The sequence below is a fragment of the Siphateles boraxobius genome, unplaced genomic scaffold, assembly GCF_051911475.1.
Source record: "Siphateles boraxobius isolate OS27281-9 unplaced genomic scaffold, OSU_SipBor_1 73, whole genome shotgun sequence".
Lineage (NCBI taxonomy): Eukaryota > Metazoa > Chordata > Actinopteri > Cypriniformes > Leuciscidae > Siphateles > Siphateles boraxobius.
This window is the reverse complement of record NW_027509201.1, coordinates 794,512-808,737: the sequence shown is the minus strand read 5'-3', so window position 1 is coordinate 808,737 and position 14,226 is coordinate 794,512. Positions and strand designations below refer to the sequence as shown.

Here is a 14,226-nt window from a genome sequence, read left to right as displayed (position 1 = left end):
CATTCTTTGGGTTGGAGTAATTTTAGCACTTATTCATTACTAGTTGAGAGACTGCCGTTGATCTCATGTTTTCTTTTGCCTGTAAATAACCCCATTTACACATCTCACACACACACACACGCGCGCTGAACAGGAACTTACACACTTAGTGTAGGTACAGTTCAGTCGAGTCGGTCGCAGAATACGTACAGTGGGTTTGCAGAAGTGTCATTTTACTTCTGCTACTGCAAACACGTCAAAAAGCAAAAACAGCTTGTTTTTCTAGTAGTGTTTCGTACATGTAATAATTCAGATCTGATGTTGAGGATAAGATCAAAACATTTCTAGTTAAAGCTGCATGTGCAGAATACAATTTCTACTTAGCCCCTAGTTTGCATGTACAGCAATACAGTAACGCATTACAAGTAATTTGAGTTATGTAATCAGATTACTTTTTCAAGTATCTAGTAAAGTAGCACATTACTTTTAAATTTACAACAAAATATCTGAGTTACTTTTTCAAATAAGTAAAGCAAGTTACTTTGTTTTCCCATTTTTTGACTGACAGCTCTCCTGTCGCCATTGTGGAGAGAAATCATGAGAAAGTGCAGCGGTGTTGTGTGAACATGATGGTTTATTGTAGTTCTAGACTAAATTTGAGCATTTACTCATCTCACTTACAAAAAACTGATACGGTCAATGAAAAAAAAAAACAGTTAAATGCAAACGCAGAATATTACACAAACCTACAATAATTAAACATGTTAAAGTCCCCCTGTAGTCATAAAACTCATCTTTGATCACCAGAATGACATATTTAAAAGTTTTTTCCTTAAAAACAATTCCATCATGCCTTAAAATAGCTTGAATGTAACTCGACACCCTTGCCTCATTCAGTATATGAGGCTCTATGAATATGCAAATGAGCCCCGCCTCCACTCACTCACTCAGCTCAGAGATCGTTGAAGATCACACGTTGATCTGATTGGTTACAAGGTAGTTTGTGACGTCAGAAACACCAGCGATTTCAAACCCTGTTTTTGAGACTGTCTTTGGTTCACTGCAGTTTTAAGGAGAAAATACTCAGCAATGCTGTCGACTTATGAATTTACACATGGATTGTCTTAAAGAATATTAAAAACACCACATAGAAATATAAACAACAACATTTAAAAGCTTTATTTCCACAACAGGGGGATTTTAAAGAATACAAATACTTATGAAGCAATGTCAGGTGTGAATTTGCATTTCCCTTAGCCTGAGGCTTATTCATATAATTTTAGGTGTGAAAGTGCCTTTACATTTGCCAAAATAGAATGTTTTTTTGTTGTTGTTGCTGTTGTTATTAAAAAACAAACAAGCAAGCCCAGTCCAGAAGAGAAAAAAGTAACGCAAAAAGTAATGTAATTGGTTACTTTTTTCAGGGAGTAACGCAATATTATAAATCCATGACTTTTAAAAGTAACTTTCCTCATTACTGCAGTAAAACAGAGTTGTGAAAATATTTTTATACTAACAAGAGGCATATGCACTCAGTGACCTGCAAAGTTGAAGAAATTGTCCTTTTGAAGTGGATCTACTTCTCAAGCTCAATATATTTCTAAATCCACTTCATTTGTGCCATATGACCCGGTCCTTACAGAGCATGACTGTTGTGTAATGTTTTTTCCGGTCATAATTAGTGACTGATCTAATTTGGTCTTTGCTTTTATGATAAGCATCATGAGGAGAATTTTGAGTTCTACATTCCTCCGGGAACCAGGATGGTAAAATGCAGAAGTGAGAACAACTCGGAGAAGCCTGTCGATTTACGTGCCTGTGAGGTGACTTTCATTGACTTGAAGATGTGCAGTATGGGGTGTTACAGTAATACAGTGTGGCGTAGTTGTACCACAATCAGTTCCCCTGACCACAAGTGGGGCTGTGTGACATTACCTTATATAGCAAACTTGTAATGGTCAAATATATGTGACCCTGGACTACAACATGTTATAAGGGTATTTGTTTTTAAAATTGAGATTTATATATAATTTGAAATTTGATGAAATAAGCTTTCCATTGATGTATGGTTTGTTGGGATAGGACAATATTTGGCCGAGATACAAATATTGAAAACCTGAGGGTGCAAAAAAAAAAACTAAATATTGAGAAAATCGCCTTTAAAGTTGTCCAAATGAAGTCCTCAATATTGCTGGATCCATTCACAAAAAATATATTATAAAAATGTATATAGTTACAGTAGGAAATTTACAAAATATCTTCATGAAACATGATCTTTACTTAATATCCTAATGATTTTTTGCATAAAAGAAAAATCGATAATTTTGACCAATACAATGTATTGTTGGCTATTGCTACAAATATACCCGAGCGACTTATGACTGGTTTTGTGTTCCAGGGTCACGTATTTGGAATTAAAGTGTAAATTGCAGGTTAACCACCACAACCAAAGTGGATTAAGTAGATTAAAGTGCTCATTATGTAAATATTTAAAAATTTCGGTCTTAAAATGCGTTAAAATAACATTTATTGGGGTTTCTTCAAAGGTAGCATGTTTTTTACCGTAACTGGGTGATGACGTCATAAAAGGGAGTAGCAACCCATACTCTGCTAGATTCCTGTTGTTTGTGGCATGACTATGGACTACTGAACCAGTCAGGCGTGAGAGAGGGGAGGAAAGGAGCTTGATTGACAAGTGATCTGACCAATCATACTTCGCCATCCGCCATTTTGTCCGACAAAGCAGTCAGGAGAGTTAGTAGATTAACATGGGAGTATTTGAACTTGAAAAACTGAATATACTGACGCCTTTACCCGGTTAAAACAACATTCCTTCTTATGTTCATTCATGTTTATTTGATGCTATAAATGAACTAGAAGGAAGAGATGATCGGTTCACGAGCAGCTGTAACTGAGGCTCTACAGCGATCTGTTACGACACATTAAAGAGGCACAAAACGGTATTTATTGTTTAAATTTCTCTTTAAAACTGACCAAATTTGAAAGTTGAGACTTTGTTTAATATGTTTAATATCAAAAGTAACGGAAAAGTAACCTGGTCTGTCCTGTCTGTCAGCGTATTGTCAGTCTCCTCTCTGATCCGCGATGTATTTTTCACTGCGTGAGAACATGGTGTGTGCGTGAGAGCGGCGTAGCTTGTCGGAGATAGTGACAGTAACTAAGGGCGGCGGGTCTTTGCGAAGGGTCAATTGCCAGAAATGATGGCCCTCAAAGAGTTATCAATGCTTGGTGTGAGGAAAATGAGTGGAGGGTTGGCCAGGTGTCATGGTGAGTAGCTAGAGGTAGCCTAGGTTAACCTGGTGCTAACCCGGATAACATTAGGGTACAAGCCAAAGTCTTTTCAAAATCTTGTCGTCATGTAGAATATCAAGGAGGGACAACGACTGAAGACATTATTTACTTACATGGTGTTCGTAGTCCTAATCAGAGCTGTAGAGATGCACACACTGCACAGGCACAATGGCGCTTTTGCTGGCATCTGCAGACAGAACGCGATATTGCGTGTGCTAAATCGCAAATAATTAGCGATGCTCATTGTCAGAAAGAAAAAAAGAGATCGATGTCCCTATCGCTGTGTTTGACAGGTGTTTGTGTGGGCTATGCCACCCAATGGACTCAGCAGTGGAGAGTACGTGCTGCCGTGAGGTGAACGCGTTTTGGAGTTTAGTGGAGCAGCTCGACCCACGCAGCGACCGGTGTTCAGACAATTTGTGCTGCCTTGTCGAAAAATGCTACCCAAGCGCGAATCGATCACAGAGAATGTCGATTCATTATTATGACATCGTTATTTCATTTAAAATGTGTATGGGGAGCATATTTTGATATTTTAAATGTACTAGCAATTATCACATTTGATATAACAAGTAAAAATTACATTATTGTACATTATATGAAATACAATTATAATAAAATTCGAAGTTATTCGCCGTTAGACTAACGGTAACTCTAGGCTTGGGGTCCCTTTCATGATGTCACGCCGAGCCTAGTGGAAGGGAGAGGGAGTGCTTAAAAACCACTGTAAAAAGTACCAACTTTTCATATTATATTCAGCATTTTGGTATAAAAAAACATACAAAACAATGGTGGGCGGTTCTTATCGTTATGTTTAATAAGCACATTGCATTATCTTCGTGAAAAATTTAACCTGCAATTTACACTTTAAGCATTAAAATAAAGTGACCTTGAATTTGTGATCAAAAACCTGCAGATAATGTAGACATTTGAAATGACCTGAGCATATTTGGACTGTGGAAACTAATCAAGTTATCAGCAAATGCTGATACAAAAATTTAAATTTTTCACTCTTAAAGATCTTCCAAAAAAGGGGGTTTCATAGCAATGCCATTTTTTTCTTAGTGTGAAGAACATTTAAAAAAAATCTAAAGAACCTTAATTCAACTATAAAAAACCTTTTCTGCAATGGAAACATTCCATGGACGTTAAAAGTTCTTCATGGATCCATCAATTATGCCCAAAAAGAACACTATTTTTTAAGAGTGTGATGTAAACATTGAGCCACCAATGAGCCAAGGACTTTCCTAAACAGTTAGTTGACTAGAAAAATGAGTAATCGTACAACAGTTGCAACTCGCATCTATGACATCACAGCCAGTAAGACAGCGGTAGAAACGTGACTCACCAGAGAGAGATTAATTATTCAAGCGTTGAGTCAATTAACTATCCATCCACTGAGCAAAATGTACAATCTGGCAGAAAGTGGGGCGTCGACAGAGAAGATAGACGTTTAGAGTTTTTCAAAAGCAGAAACTCAGGATGTTGAACCACATTGATTGCTTAAACGTGATTTAGAAATGCCTGTGACCCGGGAAGCCAATCACTACACTCTTCCTCAATCATTTTTTAAAGTTAGACATCAACTTTCTTAGTATTACTCAATTAATTCATTATAAACAATATAATGAGGGAAAAAAATATAAAATTATAAAAGAACGACTGTTTTTCCATTCATTTTTCGTAAAAATTTGTATAGGTATACAGTGTAAGTATATATTTTTTTCTGAACAACACTAATTGAATCTTTGATGACTGAATAAGTACAATTCACCTTTATTCCAGAAGGTGGGAATGTCTGATACACACTGATAAAGTGACGTTTCACTCATCCTTACCGCAGGCAGAAAACAAAAGAATAGGAAGCATCATCAGCAAAACTTAAAATGGCTCAGTGATTTCCTGCAGAGCAAGTACTGAACGCAATCAAATATTAGTGTCCATTATGGTGGATCTGGAGAAGAAGCTGTCACTGATCAAAATATTGATTTTGAAAATGTTGAAAATGAGAATATGTTTGAGATGAATGTGCTAGGAAATTAGCTCAGAAAAGGACAATTGATGATGGTATAAAACATCTGCTCAAACTGAACCCTTCCGAGCTTCAAAAGGTAACAAAATATGCTTTGTTTTATTTTTCTGTAATTGTTACTCTAATATTGGGAGTCAGGAAAGTTTTATATTATCGCGACAGGTAGAGATCCATCTGTGTTAGATAAATATTCGGGTCGCTAAAGATCCGGATATGGGTGAAACATTCATGCATTTACAATCAAGCTTTTAATATTGTTTATATGTGGTGTTTTTAATATGCTTGAAGACAAACCATGTGTAAATTCATAAGTCAACACCATTGCTGAGTATTTACTTCTTAACGTCTCTAAAACACGGTTTGAAATCGATGGTGTTTCTGACGTCACAAACTACCTTGTAACCAATCAGATCAACGTGTGATCGTCAACGAGTGGATCTCTGAGCTGAGTGAGTGAGTGAGTGGGGCTCATTTGCATATTCATAGCACCATGTATACTAAATGAGGCAAGGGTAACGAGTTACATTCAAAGTATTTTAAGACATGAAGTTTTTTTTTCAAGGAAAAAACATTTAAATATAATTTTGGTGATCAAAGATGAGTTTTAAAGGATACAAATTATTGAGTACAGGAGGACTTTAAGGGTTAAAGAATGAACTCTCATATTTATCACTGCACATGTTGATTTAAAACACACGCGCAGAGCAATACAGTTGCATGAGAAATACACTAACAGGTTCTAACAAGCTTCGAACAAAAAATGTACGATTCTCTCAAGTCACAACCTTAAAAATCTTTTGATCTAAAGAAGTCGCTGTGTCTAAACATTTGACTGGTGCTGTATCAGAGAAAGATCTGATGAGATCGATCAGTTGATGCAAATATTAAGAACTCATGTTTCTGATTAACTCTGATGAACTGAGATGCTGGTGGAGTTTCACTGCCGGTCACACAACAGGACACGAAAACTTCACAAAAGTCACGTCAACCAACCAAGTGTTGCCAAAGTAAAGATCTTAAGTATTGGCCAGCCAGAATATCAGATTATCTCTGTAACCTCCACCCATTAACTCCAATCTGGGTAATTTTGTGTCCCCTAAAATCACTGTTTGCAACAACATAAATAAATGCAGAGATGGTTGAACTGTTAATTTAAAGCTCAATAGGAAGAGTGTATCTAGATGTCATTTGTGACGACTGATGGACAGACTCGACAGGGAAACCTGATTAAACTACCAGAGACTTCTCAATCACAGCTAGACAAACTTGATACAAGGGAATAAAAGTCATCAAAACCGTTATTTCATCAGGAGTCAGGACTCTTCACATTAACATTAGACACTCACATGAAACCTTTGAACCACTATCCTCATCAAATGAGAATGAAAATGACGAACTCACCCACAATCAATCAATTCAGTGTGTAGAGAAAAAATACTCTCTCCTAAAGTGTACGAATGAAACTCTACTTGTATAGACATGAAAAGCAACAAAAAGTGAGACCAGCAGACATCCTGTCAGCGAACAACATCTCCGTTATCAAATCTCCTCTTACAAACAACTCACACAAACCACAACTGATTTAAATCAACACTGAAATGTTGAAAGTCTCTTCCAATGAAATAAAAGCCTGTAGTGCAATGGAAAAGTGGGTGTTTAGTGTAGCTCATACATTTAATGGATGACCTTTTTCTCCAGCGTTCAGTTTAACCAACACATTCTGCCAACCGCATTTTCACAGCGCACATCTTTCACATCTAAAAGGCATGTTCACACCAAGAACAATAACTATGACAAAAAACAACAACAACTAAAAAGTTAATAATTTTAAATAAGAACAGGGAAGGCCACACCACAGCTTACAGTGCCTAGCATAAGTGAACACACCCATGCTAAAGTTGACTAAAAAGAGGAATAAAAAATCATCTTTTGGAAATTGATCTTAATGCCTTAATTTAAAAAATGGACTTTAAGGACACCATTAATTAAAAAAGCCCCACATCATCACACACCCTTCACCATACCTAGAGATTGGCATGGGGAACTTTCCATAAGATCATCTCAATGCAAATCATACCAGCTATTAGCCTAACTGAAATAACACCATGCCAATCTCTAGATATGGTGACGGGAATGTGATGATGTGGGATATTTTAATTCCAAAGACAAAGGGAACTTTATCAGGATGCATATTATCCTGGATCCATGAAATAACTGGCCTTTAAAAATAAAACCTGCAGTCTCTATGGGAATTTAACACAGGGGTGTACTTACTTATGCACCCTGTATTTTAAGAAAGAACATTTCTTTATTTACGATACATTATTCATTCACAAAGTAAATTGGTGTCCCTAAAGGTTGGATTTTTCCTCATTTTTAAATTAAGGCATTAAGATAAATTTCCAAAAGATGATTTTTTTATTCCTCTTTTTAGTCAACTTTAGCATGGGTGTGTTCACTTATACTATCCACTGTATTTCAATAACAGCACAATGTGGAAAACTACATAACTGCACAACATGCTCATAATAAACAGAAGGTTTATTATAAACATAACTTATCTTCGTCTTCTACAAAATGGCTCAAACAGGTTGATTTTAGATGTTTCACTCTGGAAATAAAAGGTCACGTCACGTCACGTACATTGCATCATGGGATATAGTTTCTAATGGAGTGTTTTGGTTATACACATATTGATAAACTGTGTATTCTAGAGAAAATGTACATGCATACATAATATACAGTACTAGGGTACTGTACGATTAATTGAACATTTTACCTTGATTACAATTAATGCACTTTTTTTTGCCCTCATAGGTCACTGACAAGATTTGTACTGTAAATATGCTTGACTATTAAAGGTGGGATATTTTTTTTTCTAATGAAAGTGTGCATTTCTTATCTTTGTGATTTTATAATAATTGAAGGAAACGATTAGGATTCCGATTAATCTTCCAGCCCTATACAGTACATACTTTATACAGTACCAATAGTAAGTGTAGGTATACAAGTCTGCTATAGAGTTAATTTAGTTTTAGTATCCTAAATAATGCCAACTCCATACAAGCATAAATGAGCAGTTTACCAGATGGATGACATTCAAAACCAACTGGATGAATAAACAGAAACGGCATCACAACAGGAAAGGAGACACAGTCTTCAGTCACACAAGGTTTACTAGTCATATGGTGTCAGCGTTTAGCGTTGACAAGAACTGTCGTGTGTTGAAACCATACGGCAGGAAACTGAAAGCGTAAAGCGCACAGCCACAAACACACGTGAACAGAAACACACCCACTCGCTTACATAATTATCAAGACAAGAAGACCCTGTACAGTGGCTTAGTGTGATGAAGGCAGGAACATCTGTATGTCTGAACAATGGTACCTTGCAGAAATTATTACACCAAAAACCTTAAGAAATTACACCCAAAACCCACATCAGAACATAAACACTCTTCCTCGATGTCTCATGTTGAAGTTCAGGGTTCAGTAAAGAGAAAGTAAAAACAAACTTTCTCAAAAAGCAAGTTAAGTCAGTTGACATAAACTGCATTAGGCCAACATGCTTTTAATAAGTTACTAACTCCTAACTCCATCTAACTCCACCCAAACAGCCAGACGGGTCAATCTGGACGCGTTTTAGCTGCTGTGAATCAAAATTGCGACACGTCGATCTCAGCCTAAATGCACTGATGTCTCTCAGACTGTCTAGTCTGATCATTTTCTGACACTTTGCGTGTGCATCATATGATAAAAACCACACCTGAATTCACAGTGTTGTGGTATGCCAGGTCTACTTTGCAGTAGACGCATTGCACCTTGTTGTCCTTTTTAAGTTTGTAAGTTTGACATCTTTACTCTCCGCCATCGCGCCAACTAAATTCAAAATGTATCACACGCTATGGTGTGATCCCTGCGTGTATAGTGTGCATCATAGGAATTTAACGAGGATTCGAGGCAGAGTTTTTGCCTCAAGGAATTTTTGTAATCGAGTTAATCGAGTAACTCGATGAATCGTTTCAGCCCTATTCACAGGTAATTCTGCGTCAGACGCCCGACTAGCAAAGTACAGGAGAATCAAACCAACACTCAGTATAAGCCGAAATATTCTTGGCCTTCGCTCCATGACAGCAGCTGTCAACAGATACGCATACAGCAAATATGATTAAGAATTGCTTAAACAGGATACCTCTGCAATGATTGAAGTAATTGTGAAAGTAATATCTACATGTTTTCTTGCTGTGTCATGTTAAAAAGCTTATGACTGCAGCAACAAATATATACCATCCACTGTAGTACCATGTGTTTTTTTTCTCTCTGTTGTACCTTTCTTTGGATAAAAGCATTTTATGCAAGTGTTTTTTGGACATGTACCATGCTTGTACCATAGAAATATTTTTAACTATCATGAAAATCCCAATGGTCTTTCATTCATCTTCAGAACACAAATGAAGATATTTTTTAATAATATCTGAGCAATTTCTGTCCCTCCATTGACAGCAACTACCACTTTGATCGTTGCTTCAAAAAGTTCATAAAGAGATCGTAAAACTAATCCATTTGAATTTAGCGGTTTAGTCTAAATTTTCTGAAGACTTGATCGCTTTATATGATGAGATTTATTTTAAGGCTTTTATTCACATATAAACATGTGTGTTGTAACTTTGATATAAATTGTCTATGTAAACTCAGCTGCCTATCTTGGCCAGGACACTCCCGTAAAAGAGATTTTAATCTCAGTGAGTCTTCTTTCCTGGTTAAATAAAGGTTTAAAAAAAAAAAAAAAAAAAACATTCATCAACGCATACATCAGTTATGTTAGCCAGAAGCTGAAGTATGATCACTTGACGTGCAAGAACCAATGAGGTTCATTCTCGTTTTTACGCAGCACGTTTGAGCTTCTGCAAGGACCAATGAGGTTCATTCTTGTGTTACGCAGCACGTTTGAGCTTCAGAAAGAACCAATGAGGTTAATTCTTGTGTTACGCAGCACGTTTGTGCTTCTGCAAGGACCAATGAGGTTCATTCTTGTGTTACGCAGCACGTTTGAGCTTCAGAAAGAACCAATGAGGTTTATTCTTGTGTTACGCAGCACGTCTGAGCTTCTTCAAGAACCAATGAGGTTCATTCTCGTGTTACGCATCATGTTTCCGTTTCTTCAAGAACCAATGAGGTTCATTCTCGTGTTACGCAGCACGTTTAAGTTTCAGAAAGAACCAATGAGGTTCATTCTCGTGTTACGCAGCACGTTTAAGTTTCAGAAAGAACCAATGAGGTTCATTCTCGTGTTACGCAGCCCGTTTGAGCTTCTGCAAGAACCAATGAGGTTCATTCTCGTGTTACGCAGCACGTTTGCGCTTCTGCAAGAACCAATGAGGTTCATTCTCGTGTTACGCAGCATCTAAAATAAAAAAAATATTGAACATATAAAATATTGAAAACCCTGCATTAAACCACACTGTAGTAGCATCACAGTGCTTCTTTTAAAGGGATGGATGGTTGTTTTCTAACAACAAATATTCAAGATATTTAAAAAATCCACTGGAAATTTATGTCTAATACACCTTAGCAACCACAAAGATTTGAAACTTCACATCTCTGTTTAAACTGCATAACTTTCAGACTTAAATGCTTTATCAAGCCCCACAAACAACGTTTTTCGTCTACTAGTGCTCACCTGCAGATCTGCGCCCTGTGCACGGCAGTCCATGTAGTTGTCCCAGGCCTGGGACAGATCAGCCAGGTGTGAGCTGGCCATGTCCAGGTGAGCGCCACCGGCTCCGGTTCATCCACACCAGCGACAGAACAGAAGCTCTAAAATCCCGCGGGTAAATTTGAACTGCATGCGCGGGAATGCCGTATCATTTCATTAGGGTTCCATCCAGATTAAGAGATGTACAGTCCGTTAAATCCGTTACTACCTACAGAGATGAAACATAACTTTTAAATGTACGACTGGCGCGAATTGAGCTCTGCACTGCACCATTCATCAGCAAATTACAGTTCGCATCCAATGACGTAAAAAGTACGTTATTTCTGTCAGTTTATTACATATTGCTGACAGTTGCTGTCAAGTTACAGTGCAAGCAGACAAATGAAGCAGTGATATTAGAGTACACAGTTTTCTTTTGAATACAAGTTGAGACTTATATTAGCTTTGGTGTCAACATTAGCGTGAATTAACCAGTAAAAAATACATTAACCAGAACAGATAAAGATTCTTTGGTTCGTATCTGCAGACAGGAACTCATGTTTGCGTGTATCTGGATCATTTCACGCAACAGCAGACGCAGAATATCCCGCAGCACAGCTTAGGCTAACACTCATTGATTTACTTCTTTCTATTATGAGGTTGCACAATTCCAACCAGCCATTTTAATCACTGTAGCCGTATTATTCATCTGGACGTAACGTTTAAGACGTGTTAAATACAATTACCATTTACGTACCTCGTCTCCGGTCTTCCTTCTAACATATACACAAGCAATTCAGAAGACAAAAAAATGACATGCAAAACAGTACAGGAAATTACGCCCACAAAACAGAATCATAAGTGGACATTGGTTGAATATACGCTAACATCCTGTCAATCAAATCTGCGGCCTCTGAGGACGCTCCCTCTTACCAGTCATTCTGATGACGCCAATCGTGTCCCCCCTGAGGGGGCGGGGCTTACGCGCGTGCGTCTCTGTTCCTGCTGTGGGCGGGGCTAACGTGATGACGCAATTGCGCAGTGGCTCCGGGAGATCCAGTCACAATAATGTTCGCAAGTCACAGGGCATTTCGTTATTTTCCTCGTCTGATTAAGAGGATGTTTGCGGGAGTATTTTAAAAGCCGAAACAGTTAATTATTCAGACGTATTTTAAGTCTGATCACATTTGAGCCACTTTTACATGATGTCACTATTCTTTTGTACAGATTCATTCATTATTTAAGTGTTCGAGTCAGACATTTTCCCTTATAGTAGCTAAAGCACACACTTTAACTATCCATAACATAAATGTCTAATATTATGAATTGTATGTGGATTTATTTAATCTTATAATGAAAAATATTTGTATTAGTACCATCAAATCGATTTATCGCATCTAACATAAAAGTTTTTATATATATATAGTCTACAATATATGTGTGTGTGTGTACTGTGTATACTTACACATATTATATAAACAAACACACACACATATATGTATGTATACACACACACACACAATTATATATATATAGAGAGAGATGTGATTAATCGAGTTGACAGCACTAGTTTGTCTACACTTAAATGCATAACTATGAATTTTTTCATCTCAAAATGTTTTTGTTTATTTTTCAGACTTTTCATTATTAATTCCGTTATCATGACAGAAAGGGGGTTTGAGAACACAATGCTTGTTTCTTTTTCTTTTTTAAATGTTGTCCAATATATTTAATCACTTCTACTCATTTACTTCTATCACATTTCCAGTTATCATAAATCAGCTGGAATTCATGATTTTTTTCAGTGGCGACAACACTTGATAGCATAATTGTTAAATGTAAAATAATAATAGAATGCTATGACGTAGTTAATGATCTGAACAGTCAGAGATAAGAAAAGATAACCAGACTATCAATGGTTTGCTGATTTTTAGGCTGCTGTTTCCCTCTGCTGGTCATTCCTGTGCAGAAGTGCATTATTTACCCATGTTTCCTTCTGAGACTCATCATTACACTCCGCATGATAGGTTGGACAATGAGCGTGAGTAAACAAACACTGTTTTAATCAGTAAACAAGCACTTGAACAATATATAAAAATATGACAAGGCTAAATAAACAAAATATGATTTTATTGAACAGTTGTATGTGTAAACATTTATGTCAGGTTATGTTACAATTGTATCATTATTTGTTTAGAAAGGATACTCTCAGTATCGGGGTAATAATGTTAGTTGTTAGAGATATTCACAATGACCTCATTAGCATGTATTTGCTCTTTAAAGCACCATGAGCATATTTAAGGCAAGGATGCATTTCAAAATCTATAATAGAGAGTGTGGCTTTATTGCATGTTTCGGTTGATCGTGAAGGACGGAGCTTCACACCAGATTCAGATGAAGGGTCGTGTGACTGAATCTTCTTCAGTTCGTGCCGTCCCGCTCCACACACCCCAGTCCGACAGCGTTGTCGGGACATCTGCACGATCGGCCAGCAGGAGTCGCCAGACATAAGTGTGTGCAGCCGCCGTTATTGCTCGAGCAGTAGTTTTGACCTGATGGGAAACATTGATTATCTTATGTCAGTCAACTCAAGTCACCTTTATTTATACTGCGCTTTTACCAATTTAGACTGTTTCAAAGCAGCTTTACAGCGATAACAGGAAATTAAAGTAACAGAGATTGTTTTGGCTTTACAGCAGCTCTAGAATACAGTTATTGTCCAGCTAAAGTTAGTTTTGATTGATTGACTTCAATTGCAAAGATCATTAGTTATTAACTTAGGGGCCGGTTACACGACACCGTTCTAACAGAACACCGTTAATGCGCTCCGACCCGCTGATTTGCACAAAAACGGTGTTTGGCGGCTCGAAAACACAAACCTTGAAACAGGTTCCAAGGTGCAAGCGATGAAAAATTGCGAAAACCGTTATCATCTCCGTGTAAACTACTAAAACGCAAATCTGTGAAAACGGTGACGGCGCGCACATGCGTATTACGTTTAGTCTATAGGTGTATACATTTGAATATATATCTGCACAGGCGTGTAGTAGTGATGTATGTCTCGAGAACACTTTTACGTGGTCTCGGTCTTGTCACGGCCTTGACGGTCTTTGGTCTTGGTCTTGGGCTCGGACCTCTCGGTCTTGTCTAGGTCTAGCTGTCTCAGACCGACATAGTGGTCGGGGGATTTAGCAATACAATACTACAAC

At 37.4% G+C, this 14,226-nt stretch overlaps 2 protein-coding genes across 5 annotated transcripts in view; both read right to left on the bottom strand.

Moving 5' to 3' along the window:
- lyst (lysosomal trafficking regulator) overlaps nt 1-11,854 on the bottom strand; it is a 130,720-nt gene extending 118,866 nt beyond the window's left edge. For 3 of the 4 annotated variants that reach the window (XM_077217350.1, XM_077217351.1, XM_077217353.1), the window contains exons 1-2: nt 11,775-11,854; nt 11,003-11,246 (exon numbers count right to left, since the gene is read on the bottom strand). In XM_077217350.1, the coding sequence (XP_077073465.1) occupies nt 11,003-11,083 (81 nt within the window). In that variant the 5' untranslated portion in view covers nt 11,084-11,246; nt 11,775-11,854. Of the gene's footprint in view, nt 1-4,639; nt 4,660-11,002; nt 11,247-11,774 lie in introns of those variants that run through there. The other variant, XM_077217352.1, reaches the window with a different exon arrangement.
- Nucleotides 11,855-13,130: 1,276 nt separating this feature from the next.
- Nucleotides 13,131-14,226, bottom strand: part of nid1a (nidogen 1a) — a 45,276-nt gene continuing 44,180 nt past the window's right edge. Inside the window, exon 20 of the mRNA XM_077217490.1 lies at nt 13,131-13,569. Coding sequence (XP_077073605.1) covers nt 13,439-13,569 — 131 coding nt within the window. The 3' untranslated portion in view covers nt 13,131-13,438. The remainder of the gene's footprint in view (nt 13,570-14,226) is intronic.